Genomic DNA, 19,898 nt, shown 5'->3' on the forward strand with positions numbered 1-19,898 from the left:
CTAACAAACAGCTGTATTGACGTTGCTTCGATGTTGCGCAGGCTTGAGAGCCCAAGCTCCAGCCTCAGATGCAATGTCTGCACAGCTATTTTCAGCATGCCAGTGAGAGCCCTGCTAACAAAACACTGTAGATGCAGGCTGGGAGGCTCACTTCCAGATGCAGCGTAGACATATCCTACATGCCAGCCTTGTTTGCCAGACATGTACTGCAACGATCAGGATGAACCAGCAGCCATGGAATACATCACTCACTTGAAATACGAAGAAAAAAAGTCTTGACCCTAATGTAGGCTGCATGCCTCTCTTGTAACTTACCTGACAAGCCGGGTCAAGATCCATTTTTCTTCGCAGGAATTTTTCCACGTGGCCGATGGTTGCTTCTCCTGAAACTCGTACAAACTTCTTTTCCAATGGCTGCAGAAAGAGCAGATGGTAAGCGACTTAAAAATGCTGAGTCTTCCCGGGGTTCTCTACAGAGGATTCCTCCAGCCCAAACCCAACCCCCGCTCAAAGGCCCCACACACTACAGCTGAAGATGGCTGAATCAGACTCAGATTTTAAGGCCAGAAGGGACCATCATGATCACGTAGTCTGACCTGCACATTGCAGGCCACAGAAGCTCACCCATCCACTCCATTAACAGACCCCTACCCTCGGACTGAGCTCCCCTCTGCCCTGTTTCTAGATCACTTTGGGATGAAAGGCACTATATACAAAATAATAAACAGACTTCCAGGGTCTAATCCTGCTCCTATTTAAATCAATGGCAAACCCCAGCACTGACGTCAATAAGAGCAGGACGGAGTTCCAAGTTTGCGTGCCAATTTCCTTTTTAATTACCAGGCAGCACAGATGCTGTACATAATTTACTACAGCACAGATATTAAATTGCTATCATGTAGTATGTTAAATACCTCTCTTCATCTATGAGCAAAGGAGCAACTTGCCTGCCCCTGGCACAAAAGGACGTTTTAAAAATTGGGGGTCATGCCAATGAGCTCAGGCCACACTTCAGAGCTACACTGAGAAAATGAAACCCTCTGGTATTTCCCAGCCCACTCAGCCTAATTTTTTTTAAGCCTCTTATAAGTGATGTTTCAGTTCTGCTGTAGATTAGCACTTTCTGAATCCCAGAATCATTTTCAACTCAATGCATCACAGTGAGGAATACAATGGCTAGACTGGTTGGGAGGTTTTTACTGTCATTTCCAAGTATTTCCATGGGGAGGACTGTAACAACATGACGTTTATTATGCCATTCTTGAAGATTTTTTTTTTTAAGGATTTTTTTTCACAGATAAAATGGTAAACAGCTGCCTGATGATTTGGGTGAGTACTAAGAAGAGGCACAAAGACAGAACAGATTGCAGCACAAAACATGATAAATGGATTTCCCTTTGTCCTAATTAATTGGATTTTTTACATTAAAATTATGGACAGCTGTGATTTACTAGCCAAGCCATATTCCCAATACAAAGAGTACAATGAACAGGAAGGGCCAAGCTACTCTGATTTAAGTCACAGACACACATATTTATTCCACCTGTAATAATATAGCTAGCATGTTCAAACAATGATGCCTAGAAGTCAGAAACAGAGTCAGAACTACTTTGCTGACCTATGCTATTGTAGCTTGGTGTACAGCACGAATGGGAGCATTGTTTATAGAACACACAAAACACACACACAAAAAAAGTCCCCTGACCGGTGGAGCTCACAATCTAACTCAGATATACAGGAGAATAATGCAGAAGGAAGATGATTAGGGGACAATGCTGATAGGGATTCCAGGTAGAGAGGTTTCACAAGAAATGGGTCTGAAGGAAGGATTTAAACATGGAGATTTAGCTTGGCTGGAAGAAGCAGAAAAGCATGAAGCCAAGAGTGAGAAGAGAGGTAGTGTGGGGAAAGGAATAAGAGCATAAGGGGGCGGGGAGAGAGAGGAGGAAATGAAAACAGAGGAGTAATTGGGGGCCTATTAATGACATAGCAAGGAAGTGGAAAGTGATGTAGAAAAACAACCAGTAAAGGTATTCAAGGGAGTTGAAGGTGATTCTTTGAGGGCACAATTCTGCCACCTTCATCCATGTTAGTATCTTAGTCTGTTAACAGTCCAACTGGCACCAGTGGAACTATTTGTGAAATACAGCGCATGGTGAATAAAAGCTGGTAGAACTCAGTGTTTGTAGAAGACTTCTGAATTAAAGCTGAGTTTCAGTCAGAATGTTACTGGAACCCCATACTTATGGCTTAAAAAGGGGTAGGATCAGGTTACAAAAATAATCAATTTCCTTACCTATGTCACAAACATCATCTTAGATTATTCAAATAGAAAGTGTTTCAAAAATCAAAACCTATTATTGTCTATGCAATTTATTTTTGCAGTTTCTCTGTTCTCATGCACCAGTTCAGCTGTTGTAAGATAAATGTTTCATGAAACCTAACCTTTGGGTCAAATTTGATTTGACTCCTAATTTCCCACCTTCAATTTCAATTCTAAACAAATACAAATTGTACTGTCCCCAAAAGGAAAAATCACGGCACTGACATACTATTTGGCTCTGAAACTACACATCAGGAGGCTGAGTGACAGATGTAGCTGGGAGTTCTGCAGGTGAAGGAGGAGCACATACAGCATCTGTGGGGTAAGTGACTGTCTGCAGTGTTTGCGTTTGTCTTTGGGGGTTACTGGCTGTGTGCTGAGCTTGTGTTTGTCAGTCTGTTTGGTTTGTTTGTTTGAAGGACCGTGTGCTGTAGCTGGCAGTTGGAGGCAGAGCTACCAGGAAGGTTTGAAAGCTAGAAGCCTCTGGTAATTGGCTGAGCCTTAACCAGTGGGCGGGGCATTCATTCAGGCCAGGGCTTTATAAAACTGCGCACAAGCGACCAGGGAGTTTTGCAAGGGAGTTTGGAAGGGGAGTAGGAAGGGAGGGGGGGGGTCCCTTGTCGGTCCCATCTGTGACCCATTGGTCCCCTGAACCTATAAACTGAGCTATAACCAAAACCTTTCTGTTTACAGCAGAGCGGACAGGGAGCTGTAGACGGGAATTTGAGAGTTTGACAGAGGGAGGCTTACAATGGTGAGGAGGACCCGCAACACCTGTGCCAGCACTGCTTCTGTCTCCTCCACCTGCGCCTGTAGCCAGACAGAGCACCAAAGCATGGATGCTTTTACTCAGATTCTGGTGTGGGCTTGCAAAGACTGTAATTTGCAATTTCCACTTACTGATATCCAGGCTGGGGGTGGCATCCAATGTGAAAGGTGCCTACTGGTGGAATCTCTCAGGCAGCAGGTGGGAGAGCTACAGGAGGAGGTGGCTAGGCTGAGGATCATCCATATCCATGAGCAATTCCTGGACAGTATCCATGTGGAGACAGCTGACGGTGCTGTCCCAGTTCACAGGACTACCGACACACCAGTGGAGGAGGCGGCTCAGGGTGGACACAGCCAGCTGGTTACTTCTAGCAGCAGGCAGTGCTCCAGCCCTGCTGCAAACCCTCCTGATGTGGTAAAAGATAACCGTTATGCTCTTCTTGATACAGGAGAGAAGGAATCACCCCCAACAGTTAAGGGGGTGAAGCCTCATACCCCTAAGGCTGGGAGGTCTGCTGCCACCACTGATAAGAAACATAGGGTAGTGGTGGTTGGAGACTCTCTGCTGAGGGGGACGGAGACACCCATCTGTCGCCCTGACCGTTCATCCCGGGAGATATGCTGCCTGCCAGGGGCCCGTATCCGAGATGTTACAGAGGCATTGTCGAGGATTATCCGGCCTTCTGACTACTACCCCATGCTACTCATCCATGTGGGCACAAATGATACTGCGAGGTGTGACACTGAGCAGATCAAGAGTGACTACAGGGCTCTGGGAGTACGGGTTAAGGAGTTTGGAGCGCAGATGGTATTCTCTTCGATTCTTCCTGTTGAAGGTAGGGGTCCGGGCAGAGACAGATGCATCGTGGAGGTGAATGCCTGGCTGCGAAGATGGTGTCACCAGGAGGGCATTGGCTTCCTCGACCACGGGATGCTATTCGAGGAAGGACTGCTAGGAACAGATGGCGTTCACCTTTCGAAGAGGGGAAAGGCCTTATTTGCACACAGACTGGCTAACCTAGTAAGGAGGGCTTTAAACTAGGTTCGACGGGGACAGGTGAGCAAAGCCCACAGGTAAGTGGGGAACAAGACCTGGGAGATGGGTTGGAAACAGGAGGGAGCACGGGCTATAATGGCAGAGAGAAAGGAAGGTCAGGGAAAAGCTGGGAGGCAAGATCAAACCAGTATCTTAGATGCCTATATACAAATGCAAGAAGTATGGGTAATAAGCAGGAAGAACTGGAAGTGCTAATAACTAAATACAACTATGACATTATTGGCATTACTGAAACTTGGTGGGATAATACACACGACTGGAATGTTGGTGTGGATGGGTATAGTTTGCTCAGGAAGGATAGACAGGGGAAAAAGGGAGGAGGTGTTGCCTTATATATTAAAAATGTACACACTTGGACTGAGGTGGAGATGGACATAGGAGACGGAAGTGTGGAGAGTCTCTGGGTTAGGCTAAAAGGGGTAAAAAAACACGGGTGATGTCGTGCTGGGAGTCTACTACAGGCCACCTAATCAGGTGGAAGAGGTGGATGAGGCTTTTTTCAAACAACTAACAAAATCATCCAAAGCCCAAGAGTTGGTGGTGATGGGGGACTTCAACTATCCAGATATATGTTGGGAAAATAACACTGCGGGGCACAGACTATCTAATAAGTTCCTGGACTGCATTGCAGACAACTTTTTATTTCAGAAAGTTGAAAAAGCTATTAGGGGGGAAGCTGTTCTAGACTTGATATTAACAAATAGGGAGGAACTTGTTGAGAATTTGAAAGTAGAAGGAAACTTGGGTGAAAGTGATCATGAAATCATAGAGTTTGCAATTCTAAGGAAGGGTAGAAGGGAGTACAGCAGAATAGAGACAATAGATTTCAGGAAGGCGGATTTTAGTAAGCTCAGAGAGCTGATAGGTAAGGTCCCATGGGAATTAAGATTGAGGGGAAAAACAACTGAAGAAAGTTGGCAGTTTTTCAAAGGGACACTATTAAGGGCCCAAAAGCAAGCTATTCCGATGGTTAGGAAAGATAGAAAGTGTGGCAAAAGACCACCTTGGCTTAACCACGAAATCTTGCGTGCCCTACAAAATAAAAAGGCGTCATATAAAAAATGGAAACTAGGTCAGATTACAAAGGATGAATATAGGCAAATAACACAGGAATGCAGAGGCAAGATTAGAAAAGCAAAGGCACAAAATGAACTCAAACTAGCTATGGGAATAAAGGGAAACAAGAAGACTTTTTATCAATACATTAGAAGCAAGAGGAAAACCAAGGACAGGGTAGGCCCACTGCTCAATGAGGAGGGGCAAACAGTAACAGGAGACTTGGAAATGGCAGAGATGCTTAATGACTTCTTTGTTTCAGTCTTCACTGAGAAGTCTGAAGGAATGTCTAGTATAGTGAATGCTTACGGGAAGAGGGTAGGTTTAGAAGAGAAAATAAAAAAAGAGCAAGTCAAAAATCACTTAGAAAAGTTAGATGCCTGCAAGTCACCAGGGCCTGATGAAATGCATCCTAGAATACTCAAGGAGTTAATAGAAGAGGTATCTGAGCCTCTAGCTATTATCTTTGGGAAATCATGGGAGATGGGGGAGATTCCAGAAGACTGGAAGGGGGCAAATATAGTGCCCATCTATAAAAAGGGAAATAAAAACAACCCAGGAAACTACAGACCAGTTAGTTTAACTTCTGTGCCAGGGAAGATAATGGAGCAGGTAATCAAAGAAATTATCTGCAAACACTTGGAAGGTGGTAAGGTGATAGGGAATAGCCAGCATGGATTTGTAAAGAACAAATCGTGTCAAACTAATCTGATTGCATTCTTTGGTAGGATAACGAGCCTTGTGGATAAGGGAGAAGTGGTGGATGTGATATACCTAGACTTTAGTAAGGCATTTGATACGATCTCGCATGATATTCTTATAGATAAACTAGGAAAGTACAATTTAGATGGGGCTACTATAAGGTGGGTGCATAACTGGCTGGAGAACCGTACTCAGAGAGTAGTTGTTAATGGCTCCCAATCCTGCTGGAAAGGTATAACAAGTGGGGTTCCGCAGGGGTCTGTTTTGGGACCGGTTCTGTTCAATATCTTCATCAACGATTTAGATGTTGGCATAGAAAGTATGCTTATTAAGTTTGCGGACGATACCAAACTGGGAGGGATTGCAACTGCTTTGGAGGACAGGGTCAAAATTCAAAATGATCTGGACAAATTGGAGAAATGGTCTGAGGTAAACAGGATGAAGTTCAATAAAGATAAATGCAAAGTGCTCCATTTAGGAAGGAACAATCAGTTTCACACATACAGAATGGGAAGAGACTGTCTAGGAAGGAGTATGGCAGAAAGAGATCTAGGGGTCATAGTAGACCACAAGCTTAATATGAGTCAACAGTATGATACTGTTGCAAAAAAAGCAAACATGATTCTGGGATGCATTAACAGGTGTGTTGTAAACAAGACATGAGAAGTCATTCTTCTGCTTTACTCTGCGCTGGTTAGGCCTCAGCTGGAATATTGTATCCAGTTCTGGGCACCGCATTTCAAGAAAGATGTGGAGAAATTGGAGAGGGTCCAGAGAAGAGCAACAAGAATGATTAAAGGTCTTGAGAACATGACCTATGAAGGAAGGCTGAAGGAATTGGGTTTGTTTAGTTTGGAAAAGAGAAGACTGAGAGGGGACATGATAGCAGTTTTCAGGTATCTAAAAGGGTGTCATCAGGAGGAGGGAGAAAACTTGTTCACCTTAGCCTCCAATGATAGAACAAGAAGCAATGGGCTTAAACTGCAGCAAGGGAGATTTAGGTTGGACATTAGGAAAAAGTTCCTAACTGTCAGGGTAGTTAAACACTGGAATAGATTGCCTAGGGAAGTTGTGGAATCTCCATCTCTGGAGATATTTAAGAGTAGGTTAGATAAATGTCTATTAGGGATGGTCTAGACAGTATTTGGTCCTGCCATGAGGGCAGGGGACTGGACTCGATGACCTCTCGAGGTCCCTTCCAGTCCTAGAGTTTATGAGTTTGCATAATCTCTGAATATCTAAGTAATGTATGTTGTTGATGTGTATTAATAATATAAAATGCATTTAACTTTAGGGGGAGTTAATCTGTATTCAGTGCCTACATCTGAACAGCTTCCTCTGAAGCCATTATATGAACTAAGAGGTGCCATCTGCATAGTTTAGAAACATAGTATGAAAATGAGGGAAAACTCCCTATGGAAGGTGGTCACTGTGCATGCACATAAACCTCAGTAAATGTTTTTTATTTCCCTCTTATGTTTTAGACTTTTTAGTGCCCCTTACAAATGTTTTTATTGTAGGGAACAAATATACATCTCATATGGACATTTTTCAGTACTGGAGATTTTTTTCTGTGCTAGTAGAATGGCTGAATTGCTTTAAACTAAATGTGTAAGCTAATGTTACATCTACCGTGAAACCATGTACATCTCTTCAAATCCAGAAGGCTGAGCAAAGAATTGATGGGGAGATGGGATCAATCCAAGGCAAAGAGAATGAGGGTGAAACAGAGGTAAGGGGCAGAAACAAAGAAACAATGCAAGAGACAAAAAAGGAGCAGAAAAACCACTCGAGGCGGAGAGAACAATGTAGAGAAAGCAACTTGGCTGGAGATATTTTCAGGAAGGCAACCTTCTCTCTGCAGATTACTTTCTCATTCACAAAATCTACATTCACAATTCAATTGTAGGCTCAGCTAAGCTCTTTGGGACAGGGACAATCTCATTTCAGTGTTGGTAGAGTGCCCAGTACAGTGGGGCCCTGTTCTCAGTTGGCGATTAAGCTCTATCATAAGGATTAATAAATCTTAAAGGTGAGTAGTTGCACCTGCGTTGCACCTATTCAGATTTGTGCCTGCAGTCTGGACAGGAATCAACCCAGCTAAAAATAAAGATGAGGCAAAGGAGAAAGGATGGGAAAGAATTAAGACAATTTATATGTGGTATGTTAGTAAAATGCTGTTTGCTCCCATTCTTAAATATTAAGGTTGCATATCTCAGTTCTAAATATACCCATGTTTAGTTTCTCTTTTACAATCTGCTACTCTGTGCTGTTCCACAGCCTTTTATTCCTAACATCCTGATGCCATAAAAGATAAAATGTAATATGTGATTACATAAAACTTTAAATTATCTATTGCTTGGCTTGAATAGAGCCTGTTTCTAATGTATTTATTCACATACTGAAATGATACACTTTGCACATCCTTAATTACAGCCTGCCAAATTATGGAGAAGGCAGCAAGAGATGGCCAGTTTCACATTGTGACACTACACTGATTTGGCACAGTAGAACAAGTTTTCATTCACTCTACATTGCAATACTGCAGAGCTGTATTTCTTTTCCAATTCAGTAACCTCCATTCACAGAAGAGATGAATGTCTTTAACAGAGAGATCAAGGTGAGAGTGAACTAGCAACTGACTAGGGAAGTCTATTTAGCTGCCTAGCAATTATGCACAAGTATTTTTTTGTGCCTTCCATCTTCCTTCTGTGGTTATACATTAGAATTCAAGACTACTACCTCTTGGTTGATAAATACACAAACACACATTATAAACTACCTCTTCCAGAACAAATCAGAGATTTAAAAACAAAACAAAAACCAAAAAAACTGCAACATTCTGGGCACGGCTACTCCTTTGGGCAGAATTCCAACTAAAGGCACAGACAACAAGGGCACTCGTCCCCCAGAGACAGAGCCTGAAGCAACAAGCAAGACTAGTCAGTTTTATTATGTTCCATTCTCCCATATTAAAAGATTATTTTCCTGCTTTTTTAGTCTCTCTTCTTGCCACATTTTGTGACATTATGCAATGATGGATTTCAAAGTACAATGTTGCCCAATATCACCTTATACTCCACTGGGTAAACTCCAGATTGGGTGTCCAGGTGTACTTCTAGTGCAAGGCAAACCTGGATGAGCTAAATTAAAGTTATACAAATTTCCCAAGTGTAATGTATAGGAAAATAAATTCAAGCCACATCCATACCTTAAAATTCCCTGCGCCTTCATTAGCTCTGAAAGACAAGAGAAAAGTTAACATAATCGATAATATCTCTAAGCAACATAGTTATTAGCAAACTCAAGTTACTATAATTAATAAACCACAACCATATTACACAGTTTTGGTGCATGAAATACTCTTACAAACCAAAAAACCACAACCAAGGTACTTCCTTTTAATTGAATTGCTAATGATAAATGAAATACAAATAGATCGCATTAATATAGTTGATCCTTTTTCTCCTCTATTGTATTCCTGTCAGATAAACCCTTTATATCTTTTTCAGATTTAAATCTGCCACTCTGAAGTGAAAACAAAACAAATAAGCCAGAATAACACACTCAGATCTCATATATACTGTAAACTATCAGATATAACATTAACTTTCTTAGGAGTGGTTTGGAACAAAAAAATAGCATGGATAACAAGAAAAATAAAAATGTCTTCCAAAGGTTACAAACATTGCTGTCTAGGTATTTATACTGTGCTTATCACTGGTATCTAAGCTCCTAATAGACAGTGCTCAATAGTACTGACAGAGCACCTCATACTATTCTAGAGAGATGCCTGGGCCTAAACATTGACCTTTCAGAGTACATTACTCCTAGGGGAATTCTGCACTGATAAAATAAAAAATTTGTTGCCAAAAAAATAAAAATTCTGTGCACAATATTTTAAAATTCTGCATATTTTATTTGTCAAAATAACACAATATAACCATGCCAGTTTCAGTTATTCTGATAATTTATTTCAAAATACCTGTCAGCAAGTATGTCTAACAATACAGACCAAAAAAAAAAAAAAAAGATTTGGGATATATATTTTTGACAATAGATTCCTTACTAGGCATATTAATACAGAACTTTGAGTAATAATTCATTTAAACTACAATACAGAAACATATTTCTTGCACCTCTCAAAAACAGTGCAAAGGCTTGGGGGAGTCAAGGGTAACAGAGGAGCTGAGGGAAGTAACTGCTGGGAAGGACTCTGGCAGTGAACCTGGGTGTGGGTGGGAGAAGCATGGAACAGTTTGGGGTTTTTTTTGGGTGGGAGGGTGAGGAATTGTTAGAGAGCCTCCCTCATGCAGACCCTGGCAAACTCTTAGTCTCTCCCATTCAGTCAGGCACATCCGTCCCTGTCCCCATGTGTTCCTTCTGCATCCACTGCCCCGCCATCCATTCTGCCTCTGGCTCAATACGGTCACCCCACTAGCTCCTGACCCATGCCTCACTCTGTCCCCCCACTAGCCCTAGTCTGTGACAACCCCAGAAGCCCCGTCTGCCCCTCTCTGTCCATCCTGTGCCTCCTCATCTGGCCCCACTGTGAGGATTGCAGCCTCTGTGCTAGTTGGCTGCCCTCTTTTCTGGTGCCACAGCAGCCCCTGGTGGGCAAATGGTGTAGCTGCATCGCCTCTCCAGCAGAATCTATAGTCTGCAGAGAAAAACAATCTGCAGAGTATATGAATTCTGCACATGCGCAATGGCGCAGAATTCCCCAGGAGTAGTACAAATATGTTGATTAGTGCAGACACGATCTAGGAAAGAAGGATAATACCAAATGCTTCAGATGAAAACAAAAAAGAAATGGCCAACCCCCTCTCCCCCAAAGAGAGACAAATTCGCAGCTAGTGTAAATCAAGAGCTACACTGGTTAACACATCAACTGATCAGGGACTATGTCTGGACAACAGCACACTACTGTACATTTTAAGGTGGTGAGAGTGGGGCAGAGAAGAATTCCAGCTAATAGTTCAACAGAGGAAAAACAAGCCAACAGAGTTTTACCTATTAAAAATTCTCTTTAAAAGGATGGCTTTCACCATGAACAATGCCTGCTTCCTCGGGTCTCATTATTTGTGTGTCAGCTAAGGATGTGTAAGAGAAATAATGCAGCACTTTTAGTCTGTCTTGGAAGAAGCAGAATCAAGCACTGCCCATTGAATGTTTATTGATTATAATTGCTAGAGATCCCATACACGTAACAGAGAAAAATGTCTTTGCAATGCCTACACGGACCAAATGTTAGAGTGAAGCTTTAGATTGCTATATTTAGGTATCGCCATCTCCAATATTTGCCTACCACGAGACAGAGAGCTGAATAAAACCAGCATTACAATCAGCTGCTGAAATGTATTTTAAAAGATTAGCTGCCTTTTCCTAGGTGTGGGGACAGAATCACACAGGCTAGAATTTTATCTTCCAGAATGCCTCACTTTATTCATTATCTGTACGTGTGTCTGAGATTGGACAGGAGAGTACCGTCAGAATGATTTTAAAAGGGACTGAAGAATAATGTTATCAGAAGAAAAAAAAGGTGATAAGCATTTCCGTTCCAGGAGTGCCTCTCTCTGATCCATTTCCACTGCTACAGAAAATATTTAACCATTTCATGTGCTCTGAGACCATAATACAAGGAATTTGGGAGCAAATTTTTAACGTAAAAAACTCTGACTGGTTAACCCAACACTTTTAAAGTTTTCTTTAGTCACTGAGACTTCATAATCTCTCCCTCCATTTCCTGGGCAAGTTATTTCTGATGTTAAGTTCTGAAGAGGAAAGCAGAACATTTTTTTACAACATCTGCAATTTGTAAACATCTGCCTAAGAGCAAAGGTTAAAAAAAAAAAAAAAAAAAAGACACTCACCTACAAAAAAAAAGGCTCCTTGTTACTACTGTTAAACAGGGGCTAATTTAAATAGATTTACTTTTCTAAAATTAACCCAAACTGCAAATTATTTTACAGTTAAGGCCAGGCAGTGTCAAGAAGCTTTCTCTACAATCACTAAACATTACTTAAGTTCTCAAAAGCATATCTTTCCTTCAAAAAAATTGTAGCATTGATGCGTTGCCTTTAAAGGACATTTTGTGCTAAAACAGTATTCCAGTTTTTAAGAAGTTGCAAGTTACCAATTACATTTTTATAGATCCAGAAAGGTGAACATTTGCCAATGTACTATCTGAGCTGGAAAGAATGTAAATGTACCCAATCTGTCACTTTATACTCTGTGCAAGTTGTCTCTGCCACCCTGTGGTATAAGACAGCAATGTTTTCTATCAAGCTTAGGTCCCAATCTTGCAATGGGATGGGCCTGAAGTTAATGGGAACCTGCATGTATTGTGCTAGTGGAACATATATTGTTATATCACACTGATTATGGTAGAGAAGCACGTTAAAATACGAGATAAAGGAATATTATTAAGTTTGCAAAATCAATCACTCAAAAGCTAGGAGAGACCAGAATTAAGGTTGTCAATTCAATATATTGTTTTCTCATTGTTCAGTGTGGCCCCAAGCTTTATTTACTACAAAATATTCAGACCTTGCTCTGCACACAGAATTTCTAATTTCCTCATGGACTTTTCTATGGTGCTCACCACTATGGGATCCAAATGCTTCACAAACATTAATTTATTTTCAGAACGCTCCTGTGAGATGAAGGGTCATTAGCCCCATTTTACAGATGGGGAACTGAGGCACAGAGATTAAGATCAAATGTACCCACAAATTTTGGGTGCCCAATTTGAGACACTGAAGACTTGATTGCATACTATAGTACTTCAGATGTTCAAAACACAGCTCCCATTGTGACTGCTCAGCACTTCTGCAAATCAGACTCCTGGGTGTTGAGTCAGAAATCCAGGAAAAAAAAAAGGAACAAATAACTAGTGACCACCTGTGAACAGATGTTTAAGTGACTTGTACAGCCTCACAGAGAAAGTCTTTGGCAGAGATAGAGATAGAATCCAATTTACCAAGGCAGTATTCAATTGCCTTAACCAGAACGCCATCCTGTCTTTTCCTGAAATCTCATCTCATTCACCATACACCTTTCAACTTCTGCAACAAAGGAGGCAAGGGGTCCTACAGATGTGCTTATTTCACTACATACCCCTAATTCATTCCTAAAGCATGGTCTACCCTCTGTGTTGAATGATGCAGGCGTCCTGTGAAAATATTATGTGATTACATAATTAAATGCAAAATGCAGAGGAACAGGAGGTGTCGGGGTGGGAGCAAATTAAGATTACACAGGCAACCTTAATTCTGGCATTTCTTAACTTTTCAGTGCTTGACTTTGCAACTGTAATAATGTCCTTTTAATGTAGTTTTGTGTGTGCAATTTCCTAGACTTAAAATTAAATAAAATAAATCTCATCACACTGACATCCATATGGTTCATCAGCTGGTGAGAACCTTTGGAATGACTGCACAATCCTCAGTCACTTGAGCTAATGGAGTACCAGACAGCACTAGTAAATTGTCATCCTCTACATGGGCCAGCACTAGAGGGGGATATGAGACTTTGCCAGTGGGATTGCTGGATATTTGCTGACAGCAGGAGAGTGGTGGTGGTGGTTGTTGGGAACAGAGTCATCCCCCTAAAGGGGACGGAGTCATCCATCTGCCGCCCAGACTCAGAAACTCGAGAAGTGTGCTGCTTGCCTGGAGCTAGAATTCAGGACGTGATGGAGTGTCTGCTGAGACTGATCAAGCCCTCGAACCACTACCCCTTCCTACTTCTCCACGTGGGCACCAAGAATATTGCCAAGAATGATCTTGAGCAGGTCACTGAAAACTACATGACTCTGGGAAGAAGGATCAAGGAGTTTGAGGCACAAGTCGTGTTCTCCTCCATCCTCCCTGTTGAAGGAAAAGGCCCAGGTAGGGACCATCGAATTGCGGAGGTAAATGCATAGTTATGCAAGTGGTGTTGGAGAGAGGGCTTTGGATTCTTAAACTGTGGATGTTGTTCCAGGAAGGATTGCTAGAAAGAGATGGGATCCACCTAACGAAGAGAGGGAAGAGTATCTTCGCAGGCAGGCTGGCTAACCTAGTGAGGAGGGCTTTAAACTAGGTTTGCCGGGGGATGGAGACCTAAGCCCTGAGGTAAGTGGGATACCGAGAGGAGGGTGCAACATGGGAGGCCTCCTGATTCATACTGAGAAAGTAAGGCAATCAGCTAGTTACTTACGAGCCTGTACACGAATGCAAGAAACCCGGGAAACAAGCAGGAAGAATTGGAAGTCTGGGACAATCAAGGAACTATGATGTGATTGGAATAATAGAGACTCAGTGTGGTAACTCACATGTTTTAGCCTTACCAGTGAGTTTGTCAAAAGTGCTTGGGAAATCTCAGCTTAGGTTACAAAGGCTGGTGCATGTCCACTGTCCTATGAAGAAGTGAAGAACTAAGTAACAAACTTACGCTGGTCAGGCTTCGGACCAGTGCAAGACGATACAGTCTATGACTCTATGAGTTCTGATGTACAAGGCTAGGGAGCTGGGGAGAACTGGCTGGAGCCTCTAAACTGATAGTTCAATGAGTGGCTGGGAGATCATTCATGTAACACAGCTGGGCGCGTTCCTGCCTGTGTAAGTGCAGTGCCTATCAGAGGTTTGTAGCTTGACATCTGCATCACAGTGCAAGAAGCAAACTGGGTTGGTGGAACAGAGGGCTCAGCAATCCCACGGTCCAGGTTGCACCTTGGGGACCCTGTCACCACCAGACAGATACTTTTAAAAAACCCTCCCATTACAGTTATTCCAAAGTCTAAGTATGATGCTCACATTTCACACACTCTTACAGTTTTACACAAGTTGCTGCAGGTCTTTGTTTGACTCACCCAATGAACTCCAAAAGCAGTGAGACGTCAAGTTCTGGTGGGATTCGAAACACTGATCCCAAGACTTTCCGAGGTCTTCCTCTGCTCACAGGGACTGGCTGTGGGACAGCTAAAGAAATCAAAGTGATGAAAAAATATATCAGGTACTGAAGTGCACTGTATGTGATATACAAGACAAACAATGAGGCCTAAATAATCACACAGCTCAATTATGACTTTCATTAATTCAGGTCCTAAAAACTATATATTTTGTATGAGTGTCAATAATGGTATTTTCCTACCATACAGCATACCGTCTTTCTGAACAGTAGTTTATGTCACAATGGGACATTTACACATGTATCTTTCAACTTCTAACAGCATCTTTAAAGTTCTTGTACAATAATTTAATTATCTTATCATTTAGGTTATTTCTTACCTTAATTAACACTTAATGAGACAAAAATGCACATCACACATACATCTTTCCTGGTCCTAGATAAAATATGCATTGTGCAATGGGACAGGCCAAAATCCAACAATAATTTAGGTTATTTGTTGAGTGCTGACAACATGCTTATTGCTGCACAACACACAACAAATTAAGACAGCTCCTACCTCAAGGAGTTTAAAACCCTGAAAACACACAGAGGTGGCAATGACAGGGAAATCCTGAAGCACAGAAGATAATGTATGTGTGTTCAGATGTTTTCAATTATGTTCATTCTCATAGGAATTACCTTAATGGATCAGACCAATGATCTATCTTGTCCAATATCCTATCTCAAACAATGGCCAGAACCAGCTACTTAAAGGAAGAAACCTTGTAATGGGCAATTATAGAATATCACGCCCACAGAAAAGTTTCCTCCTAAACCCCAGTAGACGGAGGTTGGCTTATGCCTCATAACAGAGGATTTCTCTCTCTTTCAAAGCTCTTTAATATTTACTATAACAACTCTGGATATCCTTGGTGATTCATATTGCCATTATGAAAATCGACCATCTATTTGTTTCTCCTCTGCTTTCTTTATCTTAATCAGTGTCTGAGACAGAACAGCACTTTGTCTCTCATATCATGACTAATTATTTTCTTTAGTAGCTTCTCGTGAAGGACACTTTGTCAAAGGCCTTTTGCAAATCCAAATAAATTATGCCTACCAGTTCTTACGCATACTATTTTATTGAAATAATCAAAGAATTCCAAAAGATTAGTGAGGGACAATTTTCTTTTGAAGAAGCTGTGTTGGAGAGATCCTACCATATCACGATCTTCTGGGTGTTCTATACATCTGTTTTAAAATCTTCGCAAAATAATAATGCACACCTCTACCCCGATATAACGCTGTCCTCGGGAGACAAAAAATCTTACCGTGTTATAGGTGAAACCGTGTTATATCGAACTTGCTTTGATCTGCCGGAGTTCGCAGCCCCGCCCCCCCCGGAGCACTGCTTTACCACATTATATCGGGGTAGAAGTGTATCAGAAAAGACACTTTGCACTTTTACCCTTTCTTTTCATTAGATGGATCTCTGATTAGTTCACTGAGCTTCATAATACCCTAGAAAGGCAGAGAAGCACTATAATCTCCATTTTATGTACAGAGAAACGGGCAGAGAAAGCTAAAAGTACTTGATTGGTAAATGACTGAAGATTATTCAAGTGAGTAGCAATTAGTATGTCACAGATAAAATACCATGCATTTCTGAACTATGTAGTACTAGAAATTATTTGTTGCATTTTCACACTATAAGACCCATCCCTAGTTTTTATTAAACATCCAAAAGGTCATGACATATCTTTTACATGCACACACAAAACCAGAACAATTCCAATAAATTTCAGTAACTTGAAACTCAGAATTCAGATCACTGTGGCATTTCTTCCAATAGTGAACCACTATTACAAAAAGAAAGACTAGTGTTAGGAAATATTTAAAATTTTATCTTTTTGTAATACTGCAATTATTCCCCCAAAGTAATTATAAACTCACCAGGTTTGGGTACTTCTAGACCTCTTTCTTTATAGAAATCATGCATCTGCTTTTTCTCTCCTGAAAAAAAATACAAAATACATAGTAAGCTGGGCTTTGTTACCTGTGGCAAATATAATACTTGGCAGTCTAGTTTTCAATAACTGCTTAAAGAATTTACTGGAACAATTCCAATCATCATTAATAGGGGCTTCCCAGGCTCTGTGAGACAGCAGCTCCCTTAGTGTTTCATATTAAAAACAAATTATATTAGATTATGTGCAACAATTTAGTACTGTAGAGTCTATTAATGAATAAAACCAGGACTTGGAAAATTGCCACAGAATACAAATGCTGCATACCATTCCTTATCTTAATCATACCTGAGAAACAGTTACTTTGCTCCAACAGCTTTGAAAAGTTTGTGGATGTTTGTTATTGTAGATATGCAAAAAGAGCTCATGTTTTAAAGGCGCTTCAAGCTGATGTAGATAATCATCCATGATGCGTACTAGTGTTCAAAGCATTCCAGAGAGATAACCCAGATGGCAAATGGTCACATGCATTTATTCAGACAACGGTTGAAAATTATTATATTACGACCACACCAACACCTTTTTTGGCTTATAGCTAAGATTGCTCAACTGAATTCCTCATCAAGGTATTCACTGAACAGCCAATAAATCATGAGAGCCTTGCGCGGATACAAATTTATATCCGTGGAGCAGTAGGGCTCTACTGGGAACCGCAGTGGCAAACTGAGCAGCACGACAAGCCATTGCTCCCAAGAGTCAGCACCCTGCGCCAGTGGCTCCTCCGGCACGGCTGTACCACTTGCAGCCCCGCTCTGAGCCCTGCCCACTGGGGAGGACATCAAGCTCACCAACAGTTGTCCCTGGTCGCGCTTGTGTGTTCAAGCAGCTTGCAAGCTCCCAGACAGGAGTTCCTTCCATGCAGTGGTCTGAGTCTCCTCTCCGGGGCATGGGGAACGGGTGGGCTAGGAGCGGTACAGCCATGCTGGAGGAGCTGCCAGCATAAGCAATGGCTGCTGGGAGTGGCAGCCCCATGTGTTGCTTTTTTCGCTGCTGTGGTTCCTGGTAGAGCTCTGCAGCTCCACAGATACTGATTTACATCCGTGGATATAAATGTGTATCCGCACAACACTCTATGAATCACCAGCTAATCCGCCATTCATATCCACACCAGCCTCAACCCACATGCTTTACCACCCCTAAACATCATAACAACCAAATACACTCACAGACCCTTCAGCCCATACCCTTTCAGTTCTAACATGACCAACCAAAATACACACTTCCAGCTCCTCACAACAGCACTCAGATGAATGGGGGAAAGCAAATCTGGGCATGTGGTATGAGGTGAGAAGGGGGTTAGGCTTGGTCTACACTACAGTTAGGTTGACATAAGGCAGCTTACATCAACCTAATTATGTCAGTGTCTATACTACAATGCTGTTTAAGTGGCCTGCTACACTGACATAATAACTCCACCTTCACAAGAGGCGTAGAGCTTATGTCGATGTAGTTAGGCAGTGCAGTGTCTGTGTAGATACTGCATTATTTACAATAGCTGCTGACTATGAGCCCCAAGGGGGCTGACAGCTGTGAGCCTCTCCCTATCGCGGCACTGACAGCCCAGAGCCTTGCTGCCACTTCTTGGTAAGGATTTGGTGGTGGGGAGAATTGCCACGCAAGCTCAAGCTCTTTCCCCTCTCCCAAATCCCTCAACAGGAAGCAGCAGCAGGGCTCACAGCAGACGCTCTTTCCCTTCCCCCCTGGGCTAGGGCTGCTGAGCTGGCAAGGGGTGCAATTTCAGGGCAGGGAGCCTACCAGGAGTGAAACTGACATTCTTGTCAGTTTCACAGCTGCTATTATTTCACATTTTCTTTCTGGCTCCAGCTGACAGCTGGAGCTGACAGCCCCAGGGTAGGGATGGGGGGCTCCAGCTCTGAGCTCCCTGCAGGCTGACAATTGGAGTCAAAATGTGAAATAATAGCAGCCATGAAACTGACAAGAATGTCAGTTTCACTCCTGGTAGGCTCCCTGCTGTGAAGTTGAGCCCAGTGAAGGCTCACAGCTGGGGCTGTCAACAAGGGGGTGGGAGGCAGACTCAGGCTGCTGAGCTCTGGCTGTCAGTGTTCCACAAAGCCCCACTTCAGTTGCTGGACACGCACTGCTGACAGAAGGCACAAGTATGGACATGAACAACTGCTTTAATTACTGTGGAGGCTGTACATCGACTTACCTCCATGGACAAAGTTACTGCAACTCCTCCAGAAACCAAGAACAGCAGGGGGTGATGACTGCCATCTTTGGGACTGTAAAGAGCTCCAGAGAAATACCACCCCAGAGTGCATGTGTTAGAGATACTGGTTCAGACCAGCTTCAAGGGATGCAGAGAAAGGGGAGTTTGAACTGACTGAGGGGCCTTTCTTTCGATTCAAACAAACAAACCTGACCTTTTGTCCAAAGAGGGACCCAATCCTGTTAAAAGCTTGGAACAACACTGACCTGCCAGACTCCCCCACGGGGGAGACTAGCAACTTCTGGTACATTTAGTATGTATTTAGACCTTATCGTATGTTTTCTCAGTATGCTTTTGTCCATAAATAAATGTATTCTGTTTTAAGAGAGCTGTTTGGCTACTGGTAACTCGAGCACACACTGGTCCTTGGCATTGGAGAGAAGGCAAAGAGCAGGGTCTGGACTCCTAGTCAGACCTGCTGGGATAAACACAGTGAAGTGCAATGGGGTTGCCAGCTAAACGCCTGGTGAGGAGGTGAGTCCTTAACCAGAGAGAGGTGACAGAGGCCTGAAACTTAAGAGTAGACCACACAGGGGGTCAGTGGTACAGCTACTCCAAGATCATGACACCTGTTTTCTATATGACTAAACAGCACCTGAAGTACTTCCCAATTCAATGATGCTTTGTGCACTCAGGAACCTAAGCCACTCTCCTTACTCACACCCCAGCTCATTCCCCCTGCTCCCTGCTGCCCAATCTGTTCACTGGCTCCATAGGATCAAGGACAGTGGGGAGGGGGCATGGAGCCGATCTGGTAAGTCAGGAAAGGGGACTTCACAGCATTAGAAAATTGAAATAATTTACAGAACCAGGCTGTTTCAGGAGCTACTCTTGGTGGAACTAAATGAGATTATGATGAAT

The 19,898-nt window shown here is 42.5% G+C and overlaps 1 protein-coding gene across 3 annotated transcripts in view; it reads right to left on the minus strand.

Moving 5' to 3' along the window:
• Positions 1–19,898, minus strand: part of PCGF6 (polycomb group ring finger 6) — a 49,425-nt gene that overhangs the window by 21,729 nt on the left and 7,798 nt on the right. For all 3 annotated transcript variants that reach the window (XM_030568538.1, XM_030568541.1, XM_030568539.1), the window contains 4 exons: positions 16,734–16,793; positions 14,761–14,869; positions 9,118–9,145; positions 316–414 (listed from right to left, as the gene is read on the minus strand). In XM_030568538.1, coding sequence (XP_030424398.1) covers positions 316–414; positions 9,118–9,145; positions 14,761–14,869; positions 16,734–16,793 — 296 coding nt within the window. The remainder of the gene's footprint in view (positions 1–315; positions 415–9,117; positions 9,146–14,760; positions 14,870–16,733; positions 16,794–19,898) is intronic.

Source organism: Gopherus evgoodei, chromosome 7, assembly GCF_007399415.2.
Source record: "Gopherus evgoodei ecotype Sinaloan lineage chromosome 7, rGopEvg1_v1.p, whole genome shotgun sequence".
Lineage (NCBI taxonomy): Eukaryota > Metazoa > Chordata > Testudines > Testudinidae > Gopherus > Gopherus evgoodei.